Genomic DNA, 22,067 nt, shown 5'->3' with positions numbered 1-22,067 from the left:
ATTATTTAGTTATTTTATGATGTACACTTGTATGATTTTTTTATCAAAAATGTAATAAAGTTTATTGATTGATTGATACTTTTAGTCTTTTTCTGTTTTATTTTTCAGTGTGCTACTAAAAGGAAGGAGGGACTGCTTATTTTCTCTTTCTATTCTGCTGCAAATGACTTTTTGCCTAATTGCTTATGTTATTGTCATTTGTGCTATTCTGGTGCGTTTTCCTCTCCTTTGTTCCATCTCCATCATATATGTTTGTTTCATATTTTTTCCAACGAGCTCCACCTTTGTTTTTTTTCAAAACATCTTGGAAAGTAAAATACAATTGGTCTTGCTTTTCAGTGTTTTAATGCATTATTTTCAGTGCATTATTTTCAAAGGTTAAATGTTTGTTCAATAAGTACAATCTGCTAAAAGTCAGGCTGAAGAGATCCATGTTATTTTCTTGCACAGGATGATTTGTTTTCGTGAGGCCTAAATTTCACCCTGATAATACCAGTACAACGCCTTAGGAAGAAAATGAGCCATGTGATATCTGAGAATGTCTGAATGTGGATCTTAGTGAAAATGTGGAATGAAGAGCATCACTTTGACAATCCCTGGCTGGTAAAAGTCAATTTCAGTGAATACCCAAAATAGGGAATCTCCATTTCCTCGAAACAAATTCAGGAATTTAATAAAAACATACCAGAAAGAGGAGACAATGGTGATAAATGACAAAAGAAATAGGGCTAGGGTAATTGAGAACGGGTGAAGTGACGATATACTAAGGTAGAGGAAGAGGTACTATGTTATACTCAGAGGTGAAGGTCCTGGGATACATGTATGGGGAAAGTTACTAAGATGTAGTTAGGGATATAGGTCTTATAGTATCAGTAGGAGTATCGGTACTAAGTAATGTTCTAATCTGGAGGTGGTCAAAACGGTACTAGGATATATTTATGGTTAAATTTACCAGGATATAAGCAGGATAGATGTTCTGTGGTGTATGTGGAAGCAGAGAATATAGGACACAGGCAGGAGTAAAATGCATAGTAGGTTATAGGTAGATATTATAGGCTTTGAAAAAGGATAGATGTGCTAGGATAAACAGCAGTAGAGGTTCTAGGAAAAAGGCAGAAGTACCTGTGAAAAGTTAAGAATTTAAGATAAATTAAGGTATAGTTTAGGGTATACGTTAGGGTACAAGCACTAGAGCAGAGGTCCTCAAACGTTTTTGGTCTAAGCCCCCCCAAAATCAAATGTTTTGAAGTCACCCCCCCAAAACCTTCTTGGCAAGGATTGGGGAGTGGGGCAGGGCTGAGCACAGGGCACATGAGCTTTGGGATCATTTCAAGGAAACATTTTCTTTGCTGTATAATCCACAATAATTGTGAGCCTTATAAAAGAGCAAATTCATGTAACAAAAACATAAAATAACCAAAAAGATCTGCTCCGCATAATTGGGGTGAGCCCATCACACTCTTTAGCTCCAATGCAACTGCACCCACTGCAGTGATGATAACCGTGGCCCAGAGTAGCAAGACATCTTCAATTACATTACATAAAGTTAGATTTTTTTAAGGCTTGGAAAAATTAAGTGATTTGCCAAGAAGCATATGATGTTTTGTGAACCATGGGACTTGAACTTGGTTCACCAGTTCCAAGTCAGCAGCTGTCACGATTAAGCCACATTTTCTCCCTTTGAGAAACAAGTTAGTTTCCATGTGTTGCCCCCTCTTTTTGCAGAAAAGGCACCCTCAGCCCTAATGCTAGCTAGAAAAATGAGCCACAATATCCTTTTTTAAAGAAAGACATAACTGTATTGCAGTGGGCCCCTCAGACCCTGGACTCCAAGTGCCACTGCACATGTTTCACTGATAATAGTTACTGCCTTACCAAGTGGGATGTCTCCTCCACCCCTTGCTAGAAACATGAGCTCCTATCTTGCCCCATCACAGTCACTGTCATCTCTCTGATGTCCAAAGTAAGGTGTATTCTCTGCTTTAATTCCCCCCACTTCTGGACTGTTACTCAGAAGCCAAAGCAAATCTGCCAGACAAGTGGCCACTGGGCCATAAGGCAAACCAGGAAGAATAGTAAAACAAACATGCAGGTTAGTTCCTCCCTATACCACTAGGACCTGGGTCCACAGCACCGGCTGCACTAATCATACCTACAGCTCTGTGATGCAGGCGGTCTGCTCTACCCACTCCACTGAGCCTGAGACACAAAGTAGGCTTTGTGCCCTTTTGTGTTAGACAAAAAATCTCATCTTTGCTACCTGAAAGGTAAATGTGTGCAATTGGTTAATCACCACATATAGAGTGCTTGGTAGCCAGTATAGACTTTAACTGTTGGAGTCAGTTGAAGCTCCACTGTGACAAATATTTATTATTCTGGAAATGTAATGTGAGGATATTACCAAGTGGGTTCTGTAGTGTGTCCTGTTAATGGACAGTTATAGGAATGTGTTGAGGTATAGTCTGTTTACTTATTGATAAAATATATATATCTATAAATAATGACTGACATATTCACAAGGCTTTCTGTTACCATTTGGGACCTCATACTACTATAAATACAGTCACTATTTCCCTCAGCGCAACAAGGATTACTTTGTGGGACTGTCTTGTCACAGACAGGAACCCTGCAGTGATCACATTAGCCAACAAAGGTTCCGCATCCTAAAATAGTATATTTCCCATCCATTCGTTTAACTGGTGTTTAATAGGTTTTGCCTGCACAGCACACAGTTGTGCACGGTGCTTGCAAAGTCTTTTGTTAATAAAAAAATCTTTAAAGTGTCTTAGAACCCACCCCTTACATACCTGAACTTACCATTGACTTATTCCAACGTCACTCTAATATACCGGCTTGTAATTGGACAGCACGTTATAGCACATCATCTACTTTGACTTCCTGCACTGGTTTGCCATCCATGCCGTCATGTGGAGTCTGGACGAAGTACAGCTTACAGTCACTGTCAGTGGCTACTGACCAGTGTCCAGGATCCTTTCTCTGCCTACTCGTCATTTTGCAGGTGCTGTTTTTTACTTTTCAGCATGCACTCTCAGAAGAGTGCATGTCTCAGCAGGCTCTCTCCTTCACCCCTCTCACGCTACTCTCCTTTTTCTTCTCCCCTTGCTTTCTCTGGCATCCTCATAGCGCAGTATCCAAAGTCAACACAGCCCAATGATGCAGGAATTATAGGAGATCTCTACTTTTGGGGAGGCCTCAGTTTTTGTTCCCTTACTGTGGTTACTCCTGAGGAAATATGAAGGATGCTACAGGTGCTTTGTCTCTTGACATAAATAGCGCTGTGTTAGAGGACCTGCTATTGACATTCGTGTGACAGGACACCTTTTTATGGCTGGGGGAAGTCAGACAACAGAGAATATTTTTTTAAAACCTGATTGTGACTGACCTTGAAAGTTGTGCAATAAAGGCTAATATTGTGAGCATGCATGGCAAATTAACCCTTATTTCTAGCGCTATGTTCTTTGACCCAGCACAGCAAAGCGTGGCTCAGCCGAGTTCAGGCCTCTGGAGATGGGCTTTGTTGTGCAGTGTGGGGCAGGACTTCCAGTGCCACCAAGAGGTCACTGTAGCAGAGCAATAAATAAGGGTATGGTCAGTCCTTTGGTTTTGTGCATGGTTCACTGATGCACTTGTATGCTGGCTTTATTTACACCGCCCTTTCACCCTGGACATCCGTCTGGAGGCAATAAAACCCAGCAAAAGACAGAAAGCCCACACTATGACTCATCCAAAAACATAGAGCTCAACTGAAATCAGTGTTTGCTCCTAATTGCAGTTCTCCAAGTATTATGGTAATACCATATGTCTGATAAAACATGGAAATTTGCAGTAATCTTTTGCACAAACTCTTATCTCACAGGGTGTGGCTTATTATGACCTCTGACATATGAGACGGTAATTTCACCCAGTGCCAATACTGCAAGGTGTGGCACTGTATTTTTCCTGATGCAAATTTACTGATCTGTACATCTGGTCATCTATTAATGAGAGCTATAATCAACTACCAATGTATTAGAAAGGGTGTAAAACTCCTGAGTGCCACCATTACCATGGACATCACAGGCTCAGATGCAAACAAAAATAAATAGAAATAAAAAGATGTGGTGCTGACCCCTTATTTGCTTTAATTGCTACAAGTGAAAGATAAAAAAAATAGTTACAGACTATGTTGCTCTTTTCAGCCACTTTTTGACCCTGTGACCCCATTTATTAACTCTACCCCATGGCTCTCAGGATCGCAGTTCACACATGGTAACTGAAGATAGCCTGTAAGTAGGCCAAATAAACGCAATTGCACTTCAGGCATCTTGATTTACACGCAGTTAAAGATGCATTCACGCCTCCCTGGGAATGGAGCCATGGCCCCTGAGCGAGGCGCACCCCTCAGTTTGAAGACCTCTGCACTAGAGGTTAGGTAGTTGTACAACACATACTAGGATATATGTAGAAGTTCTTGTGTTTGGGATGGTTAAATGTATTACAGTATACCAAGGGATGTATGTATTAAATAAGGGTAGAGTTGCCAAGTTAGACGTATGGGTAAAGATGTTAGGAGATAGGTAGTGTTGGTGGCACTCAAGTATAGGCAGGGATAGAGACTGGAATGTACGCAGGGAAAACAGTTAAGCCAGGAGCAGAGATTCTAGGGTATAGGCAGAGGAAGAGACACTAAGGTCTGGGAAGACTAGGAAATTGAGTTTTTGATTTGTGGGGTGAAGACCCTTCTCAAGCAACAAACACAATCCCTGTGAGGGTGAACCACAAAAGTCACTGAATTAACCTGTGTTGAACCCTCCGGTAGCTTGGCACAAAAGTAGTCAATCTTAACTCAGTGGCAAGTTGTAAACTATTTATGCAGCACACAAACAGTAATAAAGTGAAAACACAAGAAAAATCCCACACCGATTTAGAAAATGAGTGTCAATTTTAATAAAATAAAATAAAATAAATGCAATCAGTAGAACCACTAATATTCAAATTCAAACTTTTAGTTAAGTAGCACAAAAGAACACAAAGGGCCTCATTACAACTTTGGCAGTCTTTTAAGCACACCACCCAAGCCACTGCAGTCAACAGACCGCCAGTGCTGGTGGTCTGTTGACTTCCATATTAGGAGTCCTGTTTGAACTTCTGCCTGTTTATGGATGAAGTCTGACTCCCTTGGCCTGGCCGACAGAGTTGAAGAGGCGGTTTCACCACCAGCACCGCCACACCAACAAGACACCGCCCCCTGTATTATGATACATAATAGAGTGTGGTGAAGTCCTTTCGGTGGGGCTGTGCTGGTGGTGGAATAAGCAAGGACCCATCCCATCCCGGGCAACAACCTCACCGGAAAAGGTAAGTTGATCGTCAGAAGGGGGAGGTGTTGGGTGCATGTGTGTGGTGTGTGCATGTATGTATGCCTGAATGGGTGTGCGTGTGTGTATGTATGTGTGCGTGGAGGCTGTGTGTGTCTGCATGTATGCAAAGGGGAGGGGGGGTGTAGGGGTGTGTGTGTGTGTTCGTATGCAGACGGGTGGGGGTATCTTTCTGAGTGCATGTATGTGTGCAAATGGGGGTGTCTGAGTGCATGTTTGTGAGTGAGTGAGTGGGATGTCTGTATGTATGCGTGTGGTTGGGGGTGTGTGTCTGTATCTATGCACTGGGGGTGTCTGTGTGCAAGTGTGCAAGTGAGTGGGGGTGTCCGTGTGCAAGCGTGCAGATGAGGGGGGTGTGTGCAAGTGTGCGGATGAGGGTGTGTGTGTGCAAGTGTGCGGATGAGGCGTGTTTGCAAGTGTGCATAAGCGGAGGAGGGAGTGTGTGAATGTATGCATGCATGGAGGGGGTGTGTATGAATGCAGAGGGGGTGCACATGTGAGTGCGAGTGCGGGTGTGTGTTTGTCAGGGTCAGAGTGGGTAGGGGTGTTTGTATGGATATGTGCGGTTGGGTGGGGGTGTTTGCAAGTGTGTGGATGGGTCGGGGTGCATGGAGGTGTGTGGACGGGTGGGGGGGTGCACGGAGGTGTGGGGACATGTGTGTATGTGTGTGCCGGTGACAGAAATGGGGATTCCTGTCACCAGGTGCGTGACTGCCAGGGTTTTCATGGAGGGGTGACTGCCACAGAAAGCCTGGCAGTCTGTTGCCTTGTAATCAGGCCAGCCCGAAGGAGCTCACCGCTGGCTGCATTAGGTGCGACAGGCGGTGTTGTTGTGACGGTTTGGCTTCGGCCAAACCCGACAACTTCTAATGCACCGGTCTTTACCACTCAGTCTGCAGCGGTAAGACCACCAGCCTCTTAGTGAGGGCCAGAGTGCCACTTGCAGTCACCTGGTTGTGCTCTGCTGGGGGAAAGTCACATGTTGAGGCCGACAGTGTTGGAATTCGGGCCAAACACAGGGACCAGGTTAGTCCAGCTGAAAAAATTAACGCCTCAAAGTCTGGTGCAATTAGTCCACTTTGCAGTGGAGGAGGCCGCGAGGACCAGGGAGAGCAACCGCACATGGTTGTCGCTGTAGCACAAAGAGCAGGCCGAGCATCGCGGATGGTCATCACTGTAGTGCATAGGTTCTGTTATGCGTCCCAGATGGTCATTGCTGGGGATTCACAATGGCGATTACCTTGGGCTGTCAATAATGTAGCACGAAGTGCAGATCTCAGCGCAAACTTGGGTCCACTGAAGATTCATGTTGACTGTCATCATAGGCGGAAAGCTAGTAAGAACAGGCTGGTTTGGGGTTGTAAAGAGCCCAAAACTTCAGGAGTCCTCATTTTATTTACAGGCGGCACGCATTTGATGCCATCTAAGGGATCGTGGCCTGGCGAAGTACCTCTTGGAGATCAGAAACGCACTCCAGCAGAGGCCAATAGGGTTTAAGCTGGCCCAATTGCAGGTTCTGGAAGGTCCAGGGCAGCAGGTCAGTTGGGCAGTTGCAGGAATGCCTCTGGAGCTTGTTGTGATCTGTAGCTCCAAATAAGAGGTCAGCCAGTTGGCCCTTTGTCTGGGATGAAGGTAGTAAGCCCAGTCCTCCCTCTCAGAAAGCCAGGCAGCCTCAAAAAGAAAGGCAGACCTCTGGCAACAGGGAAGTACTTCTTCTCTAGTAACCAGAGGTCCAGGAGTGTAGTGAAAAGTTGGTCTGAGGGTCCAATAATTATACCTGGTACTAACTTTGAAGTGGGAGAAACATCCTGACTTCCCCACATCTGCCTTCCCCTGCCCAGCCCCCACAATGTCTGGGTTGTCAATGGACCGCTGTCAAGTTCTTTGTGAGTGTGCTGGAGGCAGCCCCTTTGAAATGGAATTGAGGCATATAACAGCTGTGTACCTCTTATCCTGCCAACACCCAGTCCTCTTTTGTTACATTGTCTGGGAGGAATACACCAAGGCCAACTACACTTAGGGGGTCATTACGACTCTAGTGGCCTTGAGACTGCCAGGGTCGCGGTGGCGGTCGGACCGTGGCCAATGTGGTAGTCCGACAGCCATATTACGACTGTGGTGGTAGCACCAGCACTGCCAGTCTTCCTCCTCAGGAGAGACTGGCGATGCTGGCAGTCCTAATCTGCCAGGGCACCGCCATGTAACTGCTGGTGGGGACTGGGTCCAGGGGGCCCCAGGGGAGGCACTGCACTACCCATGCACTTGGCATGGGAAGTGCAAAGGTCCCCCTGGCCAGCCCCGTCACAATGTTCACAGTCTACTTTGCAGAGAGCGAGCATTGCGATTGGTGCTGGTGCACCCTCTGCACTAACGCATTACCGCCAGCTCTATTATGTGCCGGCATCAATTTTGTAGGCTTTTTCCTGCTTGTCCAGCAGGCAGAAACACCGTTTCCGCCCGCTGACCCAGCGGAAAACTCTTATTGGGGCCCGCGGGAAGGTGGCCGCACTGACAGCAACCTCACCGTCGGGGCTTCGGCAAATGCCCTTATCCGTCTGCCAAAGTCATAATCGACCCCTTAGTCAAGTAACCTAGGACACAGGCTGGAAGAACTAAATGGTTAGGACAAGTAAATGCCTACTTTCAGAAAGTGGCATTTTCAGAATTGGGACTTAAAATCTGACATTGCTATTAAAGAGGATTTTAAATTACATATTTTTGAGTGTAAACATGACATTTCTGTTATCACCTTTAAAATGTCATTTACACAGTAGTCAAGAATGAATTTAAGAGTTTTTCATTACCATGACATATAAAACTTAAAAGCACAAGTCCAACTTTTTAAATTCACTGCACCCTGTCCTATGGGGTACTTAGGACCTACCATAGAGGTGACATATTTATTAAATATAGAGGTTTTAGGCTTGGCAAACTTTATTTTGGCAAGTCAAATTGGCAGTTTAAAACTGCACACAGGCTGCAATACCAGGCCTGAACCATGTTTCAAAAGACTACTTAAGTGGATAGCACAATAAGTGCTGCGGCCCTCTAGTAGCATTTCATTTACAGGCCCTGGGTAGACGTTGTACCACTTTAATAGGGACTATAAGTAAATTAAGTGTGCCAAGCAGGTGTGGTCCAATTTGACCATGTTTTAAAGTTTGAGCATAAGCACTTTAGTACTGGTTAGCAGTGGTAGAGTGCAGAGTCATTAAACCAACAAAAACGAATTTCAGTGAACAGGAGATGAGTAGGCAAAAGGTTTTGGGGAAGACCACCTTAAGGGCTGTCAGGAAGGAGCTGATGCACTTGGTTATATGCAAAAGTGGAAGGCAGGAGAAAAGGGGTGCAAGTGGTAAAGGGGTCTTCTTCCTGTAAAAGATCAACAAAGGATCTAGGTAATCTTAGATACAAAAGAGACTGCAGGGAATTTTCTCATCCTGAAGGACATTCACCAAGATAGATTCACCATCCTGGAAATTGACTCATTTGGGAAAAAGAGCAAATATATTTATGGGGAAAATAACCAGAACTGATTTTCTTTACCCTGCATTTTCCACTTCCACATACAACCACGTACAAGCCATTAAGGTATCAGTTCATGCTAAGCACTTAATTGTTTGCCCCAAGGACAATGATCCCTACATCTTCCTTCATCTTTGATTAAATGTGAAGCCTCAATGAAAATAACTTACTGAATAATGTTAGTCAATGAAAAAAAGTGTTGAAAGGCCACTAGCTTCAAACAGTGGTGCAAGGTAGACACAGTTCTCAGTTAAATCTGTTTAAATGGATTAAAACAGGTTCCAGCTGTTAAATACGTTTGTCATTTTGCTTGATTTTCAGGATGCGCAACATCTCATGTGGATTTGGTGTTTGTGATTGATGGCTCCAAAAGTGTTCGACCTCAAAATTTTGAACTTGTAAAACAGTTTGTGACCAAGATTGTAGATTCTCTGGACATATCCCCTCAGGGCACACGAGTCGGGCTAGTTCAGTACTCAAGCAGAGTGCGAACAGAGTTTGATCTGAATCAATATAAGACTGCTAAGGATGTCAAGAATGCTGTACTGAACATTGAGTATATGGAAAAGGGTACCATGACAGGGCTAGCCCTCCAACATATGGTGGAGCAGAGCTTCTCTGAGGCAGCAGGAGCCAGACCACTTTCCAGAAATGTACCCAAAATTGGACTGGTCTTCACAGATGGCCGATCTCAAGACAGCATCTCAGAATGGGCCAAGAAAGCTAAAGAAGCAGGTATGTAGACAAAAAATAATTTTTTAACTACTACTTGTTGAAATTCCCAAGAAAATTGAATAGCGGACAGAACATGTATATTATAACATTGTTGTGTTAATTCATTTAGCATGCTGAGCCATAAAACATAGACAATTGACTTTCATATTTCAAGAAATGACATTGAGCACATCATACAAACTTTAAAAAGGCATTTAAAAGAAATATAAATAATTCTAAAAAAAACACAGTTTCAGTATTGTAATTTACAATCTTATTAGTTGAAGTCAACCACATTTGTAATTATGTATGGGATAAGGTACCCCCTGCTGTACATTATAAGGATATTGAAAGTAACCAAGAAGTTTCATGACCATATAGAGGAACAAGGCTGGGGAACAAGTTCCTTTACAGGGTTATGGAGCTCCAAGGTAACTTGCATTATTCTTATAATGTATGGCAGTGGGTACTGTATTCCTTATAATACTTGATCACAACATCACCTTTCTCACAAAACATTTAAAAGCCTTGGTACGTAGCTCTTTCATATGAAAGAGAGAGCATGTTTGATAACATGAAGGATACAATTAAAATCGCTAGTGCAAAATGTAAACACTTCACAAAAAGCTTCTAGATATTTATTCTAAAAATATATTACAAGCAGTATAATACAAGTTAGATTTTTTTAAAGGCACAATAGGAACATGCAGAAAGATTCTAGCTTTTCAATAATTATGTAAGGAGTACAAAAAATAAACATGTTGCCACAAATATCCATTATCTGCTTGTCCTGGCCTGCCTTTCCCATTGGTTACTTGCTCTGGCTGCAGGCACTGTGACCTCAGAATTCTACTGTAATATTACATTTGAGTTCTGACGTTTTATTGTTATAATCGGTAACTAGGGGCTGATTATAAGGAATTTAGAGATCAGTTTTTATACATGGAATGCAGAATCCCATTTATTTATATTGTAAGCAGATCAGTTACAATAAAAACAATAGGTAATTATCCTTTCTCTTTGGACGCTGAACTCAAATGGGAACTTAATGGAAGTGCATTAAATCCAAGTCAGTCTGTTACATTTGTAATTTGCATATACTAACAGGGATCCAGCAAACTCAGCAACACATTGGGAAACTTTACACATGGGCAAAAACATGAAGGCCTGATTCAAAGAGAAAATATTTTGATTTACAGCTGATGTACACCTATCATGAAAAACATATTACGATTTATGAATGTCTACTGTATGCGGGTAAAGTAAAAAATGTGGTACACAGCATATCAACCGACACAAGACTTACCAAATGTATTTTGAGAGAAACTGTATAAAGTGCAGCTGATGGAACCTGATTCTCTGCCCACAATATTTAGGGGCTGATATAGAGTTTTGCTGACTGGTACTCCATAACTAATGAGGCAGATATATTATTATTATCTTCGCTATTATTATTAGTAGTAGCAGTAGTAGTAGTAGTAATAATATGTATTTTTGAAAAATATATAGCGCAAACTGATACCTAGGAAGCTATCCTGGAGCTAACTATCAGTGATCAATCCAGACATGTGCAGAAACCACATGATTTTAAAGCTAGGTTGTATAACCTTATTACACGTGCTTTAGTGCTTTAGGATATAATTATTGTAATAAAACGGAATAAGACGGAATAAGATGTGATATCCATCACATTTGCCACTGAGTACCTATCTGTCAAACTCTATAGTTTCATAAATGGATGGTCCTGTCGGTGTCCAGGCACTTTTTTTTAATTAGAGGATTGAGCCACACCTGCGTTTATGAAGTGCTTTTATTTTGGCAATAATCATTCAGAAAGTGCAGGAGATTGATGTGGGTAACAGGGACAATACAGTTCAACAGAACATACTGTAAATTTGGTTTAATATCTAGAAAATTCCAGCTCTCATGTATAGATGTTCTGACCTCAAATTGAAATCACCAAAAATTATTTGCCGTGAATCTTCTACAAATAAAACTTTGACACAAGACCAAAAAGGAATGTATAATGATGATGAACACTGTCATTTTGTCAACATTGTAATTACTCCTTTCTTGCACTGACTGCTGCTTTCCATTTGCCACCACTCCAGCTCCACAGGAATTGTTGTCCAAAACCTCATTATTTTGGCTTATACACCTATAGAAAAATCAAGACCAAGAGATACATTTATGCATGAAGCAGATGCTAGAGCTTCTGTGCCATGGAGTGGAATTCTGACTTATTGCTGTCACTTTTATGTCAAAATTCATGCAGCCATCCATTTCACATCTGCTGATTATTCATAAGTTCATTCACAAAATGCAAAACAGATAACCTGCACTCATACCGATTAAAGGGATGGAGAGTTACCTATGAGCTGACTTAAAAAATACAAGGGTCTCTGTTAAACTTGGCATCATTGGCATGGTCTCCCCTAACTTTCTTCCTCTACTTCCCAGGTTAATTCAGTGTGCTGGACTCTGTTTTTGATGTTTCGTTTGCCCTGGACACTTTACCACTGCTGACCAGTGCTAAAGTGTAAGTGTTCCCTGTATACATTATAGGTGTACTTTGGCACATTGGCATATTTGATTTACTAGTAAATCCCTAGTAAAGTGCACTGGAAGTGCCCAGGGCCTGTAAATCAAATGCTACTAGTGGGCCTGCAGCACTGGTTGTGCTACCCACATTAGTAGTTCTGTAAACATGGCTCAGACCAGCCACTGTAGTGTCTGTGTGTGCAGTTTTGATCTGCCAATTCGACTTGGCAAGTGTACCCACTTGCCAGCCCTAAACCTTCCATTTTTATACATGTAAGGCACCCCTAAGGTAGGCCCTAACTTGCCCCATGGGTAGGGTGCAGTGTATGTTAAAGGTGGGGCATGTACTTATATATTTTACATGTCCTGACATTGAAATATTGCCAAATTTGGTTTTCACTGTGACAAGACCTATCTCTCTCATAGGTTAACATGGGGGCTGCCTTCAAATATCAATAAAGCGCAGATTCCCCTTGGGAGCAAATAGAAATAGGGAGTGTAGGGTCTCTGAACTCACAATTTAAAAATACATATTTTAGTGAAGTTGGTTTTTTGATTGTGTGGTTGAAAATGCCACTTTGAGAAAGTATGCATTTTCTTGCTTAAACCATTCTGTGACTCTGCCTGTTTGTGGATTCCCCATCTGGGTCAGTTTGACAGTTGGGTTGTTTGCACCTCTCCTAGACAGTGACACAAAGTGAGCTGGGGTGTACCCTGCATATCCTGATGGGCCATCTGGGCTGAGGGGAGGAGTGGTTACTTACACCTGAAAGGGCTCTGCCTGCCCTCACACAATGCAGTCTCCAACCCCCTGGTGTGTGTCTGGGGCCTGGCCTGGGCAGAGCAGGATTCTGAAAATAACAGAGACTTTTCTTTGAAGTAGGCCTACTTCAAAGGCAGAAAGGGGTAAAAGAAGAGCACCCCAAACCCCTGAAAATCAGATTACTTTCTGGAACCAAGAGGAACCTCTGCCAGGGAGAAGAGCTGGAGAAGCTGGAGGAGGAGTACTGCCCCTTTGCCTGTGACTGTGCTTTGCTGGGGTGGCCTGCATTAGCTGCTTCTACCTGAGAGAGGACAAACACTGACTTTTGTGTGACTTCCCACTGGTGAAGAATCTCCAAGGACTTGAACTGAACTTGCCTCCTGTTGTTGAAGTCTGAGGGAGAACAAAGACTTCTCTCTGTCAGCACTTGGGCTTTTTGCTGAGAGTCCTGCCTGCCAAGTGGTGCCGTAAAGTGTCTCTGGGCACTTGAAAGGTGCAGCTGGAGGAAAAGGACAGAAATCCACGCAAAGCCCGCAGCAGGGAAACTTTCGACACACTACCCGCCTTGCGGCTGCTAAACGATACGCCGTCGGCCTCGTGGCTTAAAGTGAAACTCCACTTGCCTCGCAGCTGGGTGATCGATGCAGTGCGGCTGGAGAACCGACGTGCAACACCTGCAGTGGCTGCTGATAACGACGTAAGGCCACACGCTGCGCAGTTTCTTGACACCGTGCGACCGGATTTCAACACAACATTGCTAGGTGTGGAAAATCCACACAAAGCCTGCCCGTACCCGAGGTGCCCGTCCAGGATCGACGCTTCATTCTCTTGTGGGAGAGAAGACACAACGCACACCAACCCGACCGAAGGAGGAACGACGCACGGTCTCACTTGCGGGTGAAAAATTGACCCATCACTGGCCTTTTTCGATACACACTTGCTCGTGCGGCTTTATTTTGAAGCTACTCAGGTACTTTCGTGCAATAACAGTGTTCTCACTGTTTTCTATGGACTAAGGCCCGTATTTATACTTTTTGACGCTAAACTGCGCTAACGCAGTTTAGCGTCAAAAAGTTTAGCGCCGGCTAACGCCATTCTGAAGCGCCATGCGGGCGCCGTATTTATTGAATGGCGTTAGCCGGCGCTAGCAGACCGGCGCTGCCTGGTGTGCGTGGAAAAAAACCACGTACACCAGGCAGCGCCGGCGTTGGGGAAAATGGCGTTAGGGCGTCTTAAAATGGTGCAAGTCAGGTTGACGCAAAAAAATCGCCTCCACCCGATTTGCGCCATTTTTAACGACGCCCAGACGCCATTTACATGACTCCTGTCTTAGTAAAGACAGGAGTCATGCCCCCTTGCCCAATGGCCATGCCCAGGGGACTTATGTCCCCTGGGCATGGTCATTGGGCATTGAGGCATGTAGGGGGGCACAAATCAGGCCCCCATATGCCAAAAAATAAAATAAAAATAAAAATATATCATACTTACCTGAACTTACCTGAATGTCCCTGGGATGGGTCCCTCCATCCTTGGGTGTCCTCCTGGGGTGGGCAAGGGTGGCAGGGGGGGTCCCTGGGGGCATGGGAGGGCAGCTGTGGGCTCATTTTGAGCCCACAGGTCCCTTAACGCCTGCCCTGACCCAGGCGTTAAAAAGAGGCGCAAATGTGGGGTTTTTTGCCCCGCCCACTCCCGGGCGTGATTTTTGCCCGGGAGTATAAATACGACGCATTTGTGTCGCAGTCATTTTTTTGGACGGGAACGCCTACCTTGCATCTCATTAACGCAAGGAAGGCGTTCACGCAAAAAAATGACGCTCTTTCCTCATACTTTGGCGCTAGACGCGTCTAACGCCAAAGTATAAATATGGCGTTAGTTTTGCGCCGAATTTGCGTCGAAAAAAACGACGCAAATTTGGCGCAAACGGAGTATAAATATGCCCCTAAGACTCTTATCCTTTTTTAAAATTCATAACTTGACTTGTGTATGTTGGATTTTTGTCATTTTGGTCTTGGTTTGTTTAAATAAATATAACCTATTTTCTAAACCTGTGTCGTGTCATTTTGTAGTGTGTTCACTGAGTTACTGTGTGTGTTGGTACAAATACTTTAAACATTGCTTCTGAAGTTAAGCCTGCCTGCCCGTGCCAAGTTACCAAGAAGGTGAGCGGGGGTTAACTGAGGGTTATTCTCCTTTACCCTGACTAGAGTGACGGTCCTTGCTTGGTTAGGGGATAACATGACTGCCAACCAAAGACCCCATTTCTAACAGTCTCCTGTTCTCTCTATGATGTATTGTTGGAGAGAGAGAGAGAGGAAGAGAGAGAGAGAGAGAGAGAGAGAGAGAGAGAGAGAGAGAGAGAAGGGGCAGTGATGGCATAACTGGGCCGAAAGAAGTGGGTTGTAATAGTGGTGTTTTCATCTTAGGCAAGTTTACACTCAGATAAGATGGGAGAGTCAAAACTACTACATTAAGGTCCCTGCAAGAAATGTCTTTATGGGTAGAGTGATTGAATTATTCTCGCCACTAGTAATTACTCTTGGTCGCATTTTAGTCCCTCTATTTATTTTATCACTGTGCCACTTCAGACAGGAGAAAATAATTTTCCACTTCACCTTTTTCATGCTCCAGTTTCTGCTTTCCTGAAACATTATACATGCCCAAAGAGGGTGCCAGGTTATGAGGCTAGGAGGAGGGTAACCCAAACAGAAATCTAAAATTTTAGAGGGGTTTCTCAAAATGCTTTTGCTGGAGCATCATCAGGGCTGCAGTACAGTGGTTGGAGTCTCCCTTCGCAGCCAGCCCTTACATAAAAATAACATAGACATGTCTATTATCAAATTCCAAGTCATCATTTAATTGCAAATTTGATTTATATAAATGTTCCATTCTGTGGCTATAATGGAGGACACTCATTTGATGGTACAATATCAACTATGCATACAGTGTGCACCAATCCAAAGAAGGCATAATTATTGGGCTGCAGTGGTTACGCTTGTTTTCATTAGTTTCTTCAAAACCCTCTAAAATCCATATACTCTGAGCTTTCAGAGAAGTCATCTTGTGGATCTAAAACACCCATGTATACATACAGCCTTTTCTGTCAGCATTCTCCAACAGACTCATGATCAGGTATTCCATAGCACAATAACATATGGCAGGAGCGTGATAGAAAGGACAACATGGACTTATGTGGTGATCCCTATGATCTATTGAGTTTTTCTCAAAGCCAAACACGGTGCAACCAATAGGTCTTCACCACAAAGGCTAGCAGAATGCACTTGAGTGAAGCCCTAGCAGTGGAAGGGCTATTGACTGCTGGTCCCCATTAAAGATCATCAGTTCATTCTACTAGAGGGAACTTTCAACAATATTGAATGTCATTGAGTGCTCTGCATCATTTGTGGGGGGTAGGTGATATCAGCACATGTAGGCCATTTGGTTGCAAAAGCTTCTGTCAGCATCAGAGATGGGAGTGGTCTCCTAGCTGTATCAAATTTGGTACACCGTCTGCTTCACTGAGTGAAATACCTTCTATTTTTTCAGACAGACAGTTTGAATCCCAGATTATGAAAAATAAATTATCCATAGGAGGTGAAGGAGCTGTTTAATTTATCCTCATAAAGATAAGACTTTGGCAAAGAAGTGTAGATATCATGTATGGATGATTAGCAGTGAGAGATCACAGTAGTTAGTATTACCACTCATACACATAACATACCCTCAACCTGGCACAAAAATCACAAATTTACCTCTCACTCTATTGTTATCAACGTTTTGTGTTTAAGCCACAGACAATGTGACAGATTCATAACACTAAAAAATGTGTGGCAGAAGTCACATAATGTTAAATTATGTTATTGTATGTTAAGTTATGGGATACTATGTTATGCTGGGTTATAATATGTTGCATGCTTTATAAACTGATGAAAATGCTAAAAGCCGATTTTTGTTTGAACTTTCTTTGGCCCTCTAGGTATTACTATGTATGCCGTTGGTGTAGGAAAAGCAGTAGAGGATGAGCTGAAGGAGATTGCATCGGAGCCGGTCCATAAACATTTCTACTACACCTCCGACTTCACTGCAATCAATCATATTGCTGAAGATTTGAAACTGAATGTCTGTCCAGGTTTGTACCAACTGAAGTACCTTCACTCAAAGGGAAAAACACAAAAATGACAGGCAAAATGCCTTAAGTTAAGTAAGATGGTACACAACAACACCCAGTGGACAAAAGCGCTGTCCTTCACTTGGTTTTATACTCTCGTCAGAATTGTCAGATCACTTTTTAGTTGGAACAGTTATGTCAATTATTATGGTGGGGTCAGTGCCTTCCTCAGGTGCCCACAGAAGTTGCATTGAATGTATTGAATTGATATTCATAGGCTAAGTCAGTGGCATACCTCGAAATTCCTATCATAGCCACCTTTAAAGTGGGGCTGGTTTGAGCAATTTTGCCAGGATGAGTTTGATCTCCAGTCCGACCCTGAAGCACGTGCTGGAATCGTTGCATACACTATGCACTCACGCAAGAGCTGCTCTGGTGGATGCTTCAAGGACTAGCAGTGGTGGTATCTCTTGCTCACACTGGATTTGACAGAAGTATCAGCATTCTGGCACTAGAAAGAAAAGTAGGTTTTCATTTGGAAAGATAAGGAGTGGCTGGAAGCATACATAGATATTTTATTACACTAACCAATTAATTGCAGCTCTCACAAAGCAGCCGTTTTGAGAAAAAAATACTCTACTCGAAATCATAACTATGCTTTCCACAGTTGTTGCATAGCACCTACTTATGCATGGCACACGTTTTTTGATGCTGTAGTTAGATGCTCATATTTTTCTATGTAATAACGCTTATTTAAGGGATCGTAGAATGACTAAAGAATTAGCAGAGTTTGTTCATATAGCCCACACTATCACAAAGCAGTCATCAATAAACTCTGGGGCACCCTACCAAATTGTGCACTTCCCATAAGTAGGACAGGACTGGAAACTAAAATTCACCCTGACAAAAATGTACAAAGAAGGACCCAAAGAGCTTGAGGCCACGAGCAGAATAGGGATAGACGATATTTATGGCTGGGTCACGGCAGCACATCCAACTCTGAAAGCACCTGTCTAGCCTGAATCACATCAGGAAAACAACAAGGTAGCACAGTGGCCAGTCTGGCCCGGTCCAGAAGGCTATGATGGTCTGTAGGAGTCCAGTACCGTGCAGTGGAGCAAGCGAAGTGTCACTTCCATAACATCTCCAAAGCTGGACAGTGACTGTTCTTCCACTGTCACGCGAAATATCACATTGAAATATGCACCCTGTAGGGAAGGGGGATAGGAGGAAAAGCAAAAGTATGCAAAGGCGAATCTTATTGTAACCCCTTTAATATCATTAAAAAAGTCTAAAGATCGGTGGGGTTACAAATAACCATTTGTGCAGGACATGGATGGTCTTTCGGAAAGTATCTAACAACTATATTTTAATCAACCTAAAAGCCCAAAGTCCTACTTTCCCCGAGACCGCTTAGCAACTTTTCTTGTTCAAGGAGATGCCATCAGAAATATTCAGTGCCTTGTAAGTTTCAGGTCTTGACAGAAAACTATATTTCTTGAATGAAAACCTGATCTGCGCAGCTGTGCGCAGCTGTGTCTAATCCCTTCCCTCAGTTTGGACTCACATTCAAGTAACAATGCCGGCTTTCGTAAGTACTACTTAAAATATGTTCCCTTCATTCTAGCCGCAGGCATGACAGGGAGTGCAAAGGACTGATTGTCAATAGTTATGCCAGTGCCTTTAAAGAAATGGTGAGAGACAGCGGATGCATTTGCTGCCCAGGACAGTGATGTATGAGAAGTGAAAAATGAGTCTTCATTTTCACTGCGTTTGCATCATAGGAATGGAGATGGTCATTAGAATGATATATTTGTTTTATGTCTTCTTATGAAACCTATGCATGACAAAGGATATATTTGAAAGATATGGTGGTCTATTTCTGTTGGTGTCATAGAAGTATTTACTTCTCGAAGTATATGATCTTGGTGCCATGAGGGGCAGACAAACATGTGGGGGCACCATGGGCTGTTTGCCTCTGGTCCCATGCTTTACAGCATCACGTGTTGAAAAATGTATTTACATGCCACAAAGCATCCTTTTGTGCACCATTAACAATGAGTCAAATAACGGCAGCCAGCCGTATCTATTTAAATGAGATTATCACGCTGTGGTAAAGTCAGAAAGTTGCCTCTTAGGAAGTTTGGAGCGCAGACCCTACAAAGTCCTCTGACAGGCCCTGAGCCACATTGAGCCTTTCACTGAAAAACTGTAAAAGTAGAGTAAAAAAGTCCTGCTGTTTCTTAAAGAGTACATGGAGAAAATGCACTGTGGACCAGGAAAGTTCTTTTATTTCTTGACTGGATATTTATGTATCTCGTAATTAGTGCGCGACCAAATGCTCAACTAATGCAACAATGTTTGTTTTACAGAGGAAGGGCAAGGGGAAGTTGAAGTGAAGAATCCATGTGAATGTGAAAATATTGTCCAATTTCAGACCAGCACGTTTGCACTTCTGCAAAACCTCTCAACAAAACATATCCTTTTATGAAAATGATACAACTTTGCTTTTTCCCAACGCCTCAACGTGAGTTACTTCAAAATAAGGAAAAACATTCTCCCTGCATGCACACACAATTCACTCAAACGCATACCACTCACCTAGCACTCACGGTGCTCACCTTGCCATCACAAACTTGGAAGAAAACCACCCTACCTCAGTGTGCATTTTACAAAATAAAAAATAATTGCTTTTGCACAGAAAAGTGAAACGTTAAAAATTAGCTATTACAAAATACTGTCTATCTCAGCAGCACTAGAGGGAGGATACTGTCCATGTTCACAGCTTGCTATTTTTACGTACACTGCAGAAGCTCAAAATGCTAAAATAGGATATTTACAGTTCATAGCCCAGAGCGCTGAACATCTGATTAAAGGGGTATTTAGTGAAAATAAAACTACACAATCTTTTATCCCAGTGGTTCCCAACCTGTGGGCCGGAGACCCCTGGGGGTTCGCAAAGCCTCCTCAGGGGGTCCGCGGCTGCTTAAAACATTTAATAATATTAGGTCCCAGCTATCAGCAATGACTCCTCAGGGGGTCCCCGTGTTCCAATAATGATTCAGTGGGGGTCCCCGGGCTCCAGTATTGATAAAATGGGGGTCCACAGAAGTCAAAAGGTTGGGAACCACTGTTTATCCAGTCCTACCTTCCTTGCAATTTCCGAAAAGAAGACTTCCAGTATGCAACAATGTGGCATTGTTTGCTGAAGCGCCCCTATACACCCAGAAATCGTGAACGAAGAGCCGAGAAGCTTTGAGACACATTAAACGTCAACAATTCAAAAGTTGCCTACCTACGTTTTCAATGTCTTCTCAGAGGTTGTGCATTAAAAACTAGAAATGCCTGGCCGTGTTTGCTCAAACGATGGCTAGACATGGCCACTAAACAGGATTTAATTGTAAAATATTTTACAATGGGCATGCTTGCGCAGAAATCTCTCAGGCATGTTTAGGCCCTTTATCACTCCGAGGAAGATGAACAATTGTTATAAATGCAGAGATTTAAATTCCTGCACCATTAACTCTAGGTCAGCCCTTTCAGTGTGTTATTTTAACAAAGAACATAAGCTCTTGATTCAAATTATTAGCAACGCTCGTTCATTGTTTTTACCCCCGTAATATTGGCTGAAGGGTGACAGCCACCCATGTAAGCATATATGCGAGTCGGGGTAGGTTTTCTGACCCATTTCCTTAATCTGCCAGCAGGGGCGTAGGAGACACTAAATTTCTGGGGGGGACAGGGACAACCTTGAGGTGGCCCCCCTGCACAAAGTTTGCACCCAGAAGGGTTGCCGTGGTGGGGGGAGATGAGGAAGGCGGTCGCTTCCAGTCAAGTCCTGCCTGTGTGGCCTGCAATTCCCTGTCTGCTGGGCCCTTTGCTGCCTTTTAGGCAGCGACAGGCTCTGTGATGCTGTTCGCCTGTGTGAAGTCCTAAGAGGCCTGTACTACCTGCTGGGTGCAGTGCTTCCTGTTGATTCCTGTGCTGCCTGCCATGCACTGTACTGCCTGTTGGGAGCTTTCTTGTCAGGCTGTGTCAGTCTCTGCGCCTTCACCTGCCTATGAAGGCCAGTAAGGCCTATGATTGCTGCTAGGTCCTTGTCTGACTATCAAGTGGCAGTCTCTGTGCTGCTGTGTTCCTGTGAACTGCTGTGCTGTCTGATAGGGCTGGCCTTAGTGCTGGTGGCGCCCTGTGCGACATTGTTTGTTGGTGCCCCCCAGTGACCACCTCCGCCACGGATTCCCTCACTACTATCCATCACCACTCTCTCTCAGATGCATTTCATTAGTCTTATAGCACCACTCATACCGGGAAATATCCCTTACAACGCAATCAATGCAATGCAATGCATTGACCACGTTGCCATTTCCACAAATATGGGTCTAGCATCATGCCTTTACCACACATATCTTTACCACACATATGCGTGGTTACAGCATAGAGAGCGGTCTAGCTGTCCGGGTGGAACAGGAAGAAGCAGAGGAGAGAGAGGTAAGTAGGGCTGTGGCCGGGTTTAGAGTAGGAGGTTGGGGTCATTTTTAGGGCAGGGTAGGGTCGGGGTAGTTTTTAGGACAGGGTGGGGTAGGATTTAGGGGTCAGGAGGAGTGCATGGAGTTCAAGTAGTTTTACGACAGTGTGGGGTAGGTTTTAGGGTACAGGGTGGGGGTCATGTAGTATTTAGGACAGAGCGGGGTAGGTTTTAGGGTTCATGGTGGGGGCAGGGGCATCAAGGTAGTTTTTAGAACAGTTCAGGGTAGGCTTTAGGGTTCAGAGTGGGTGTCGGGGTAGTTTTTAGGACAGGGTAGGGTTACTTTTAGGGCTCAGGGCAGGGGGGTTTAGGGCTCAGGGCAGGGGCAGTTTTAAGTGCTTGGAGGGGTGGAGTATGGTATCAGGTGTAAGGGGGCAGAGTAGGGAGGATTTACCACACATGTTCCTTTACCAAACATGCTTTTACAACTAAATTCATTGTTAAGGCATGCGTAGTAAAGACACGGTCATAGTTGAGACCGCGATGTTAAGGCATGCATGATATACGCATGTG

General features: G+C 43.7%; 1 protein-coding gene across 3 annotated transcripts in view; it reads left to right on the top strand.

Moving 5' to 3' along the window:
* MATN4 (matrilin 4) overlaps positions 1–22,067 on the top strand; it is a 199,739-nt gene that overhangs the window by 136,558 nt on the left and 41,114 nt on the right. For all 3 annotated transcript variants that reach the window (XM_069243826.1, XM_069243828.1, XM_069243827.1), the window contains 3 exons: positions 9,225–9,638; positions 16,895–17,047; positions 19,399–19,503. In XM_069243826.1, coding sequence (XP_069099927.1) covers positions 9,225–9,638; positions 16,895–17,047; positions 19,399–19,503 — 672 coding nt within the window. The remainder of the gene's footprint in view (positions 1–9,224; positions 9,639–16,894; positions 17,048–19,398; positions 19,504–22,067) is intronic.

The sequence above is a fragment of the Pleurodeles waltl genome, chromosome 7, assembly GCF_031143425.1.
Source record: "Pleurodeles waltl isolate 20211129_DDA chromosome 7, aPleWal1.hap1.20221129, whole genome shotgun sequence".
Lineage (NCBI taxonomy): Eukaryota > Metazoa > Chordata > Amphibia > Caudata > Salamandridae > Pleurodeles > Pleurodeles waltl.
Note: the sequence above shows the minus strand (reverse complement) of the source record. Positions and strands in the feature narration are given on the sequence as shown.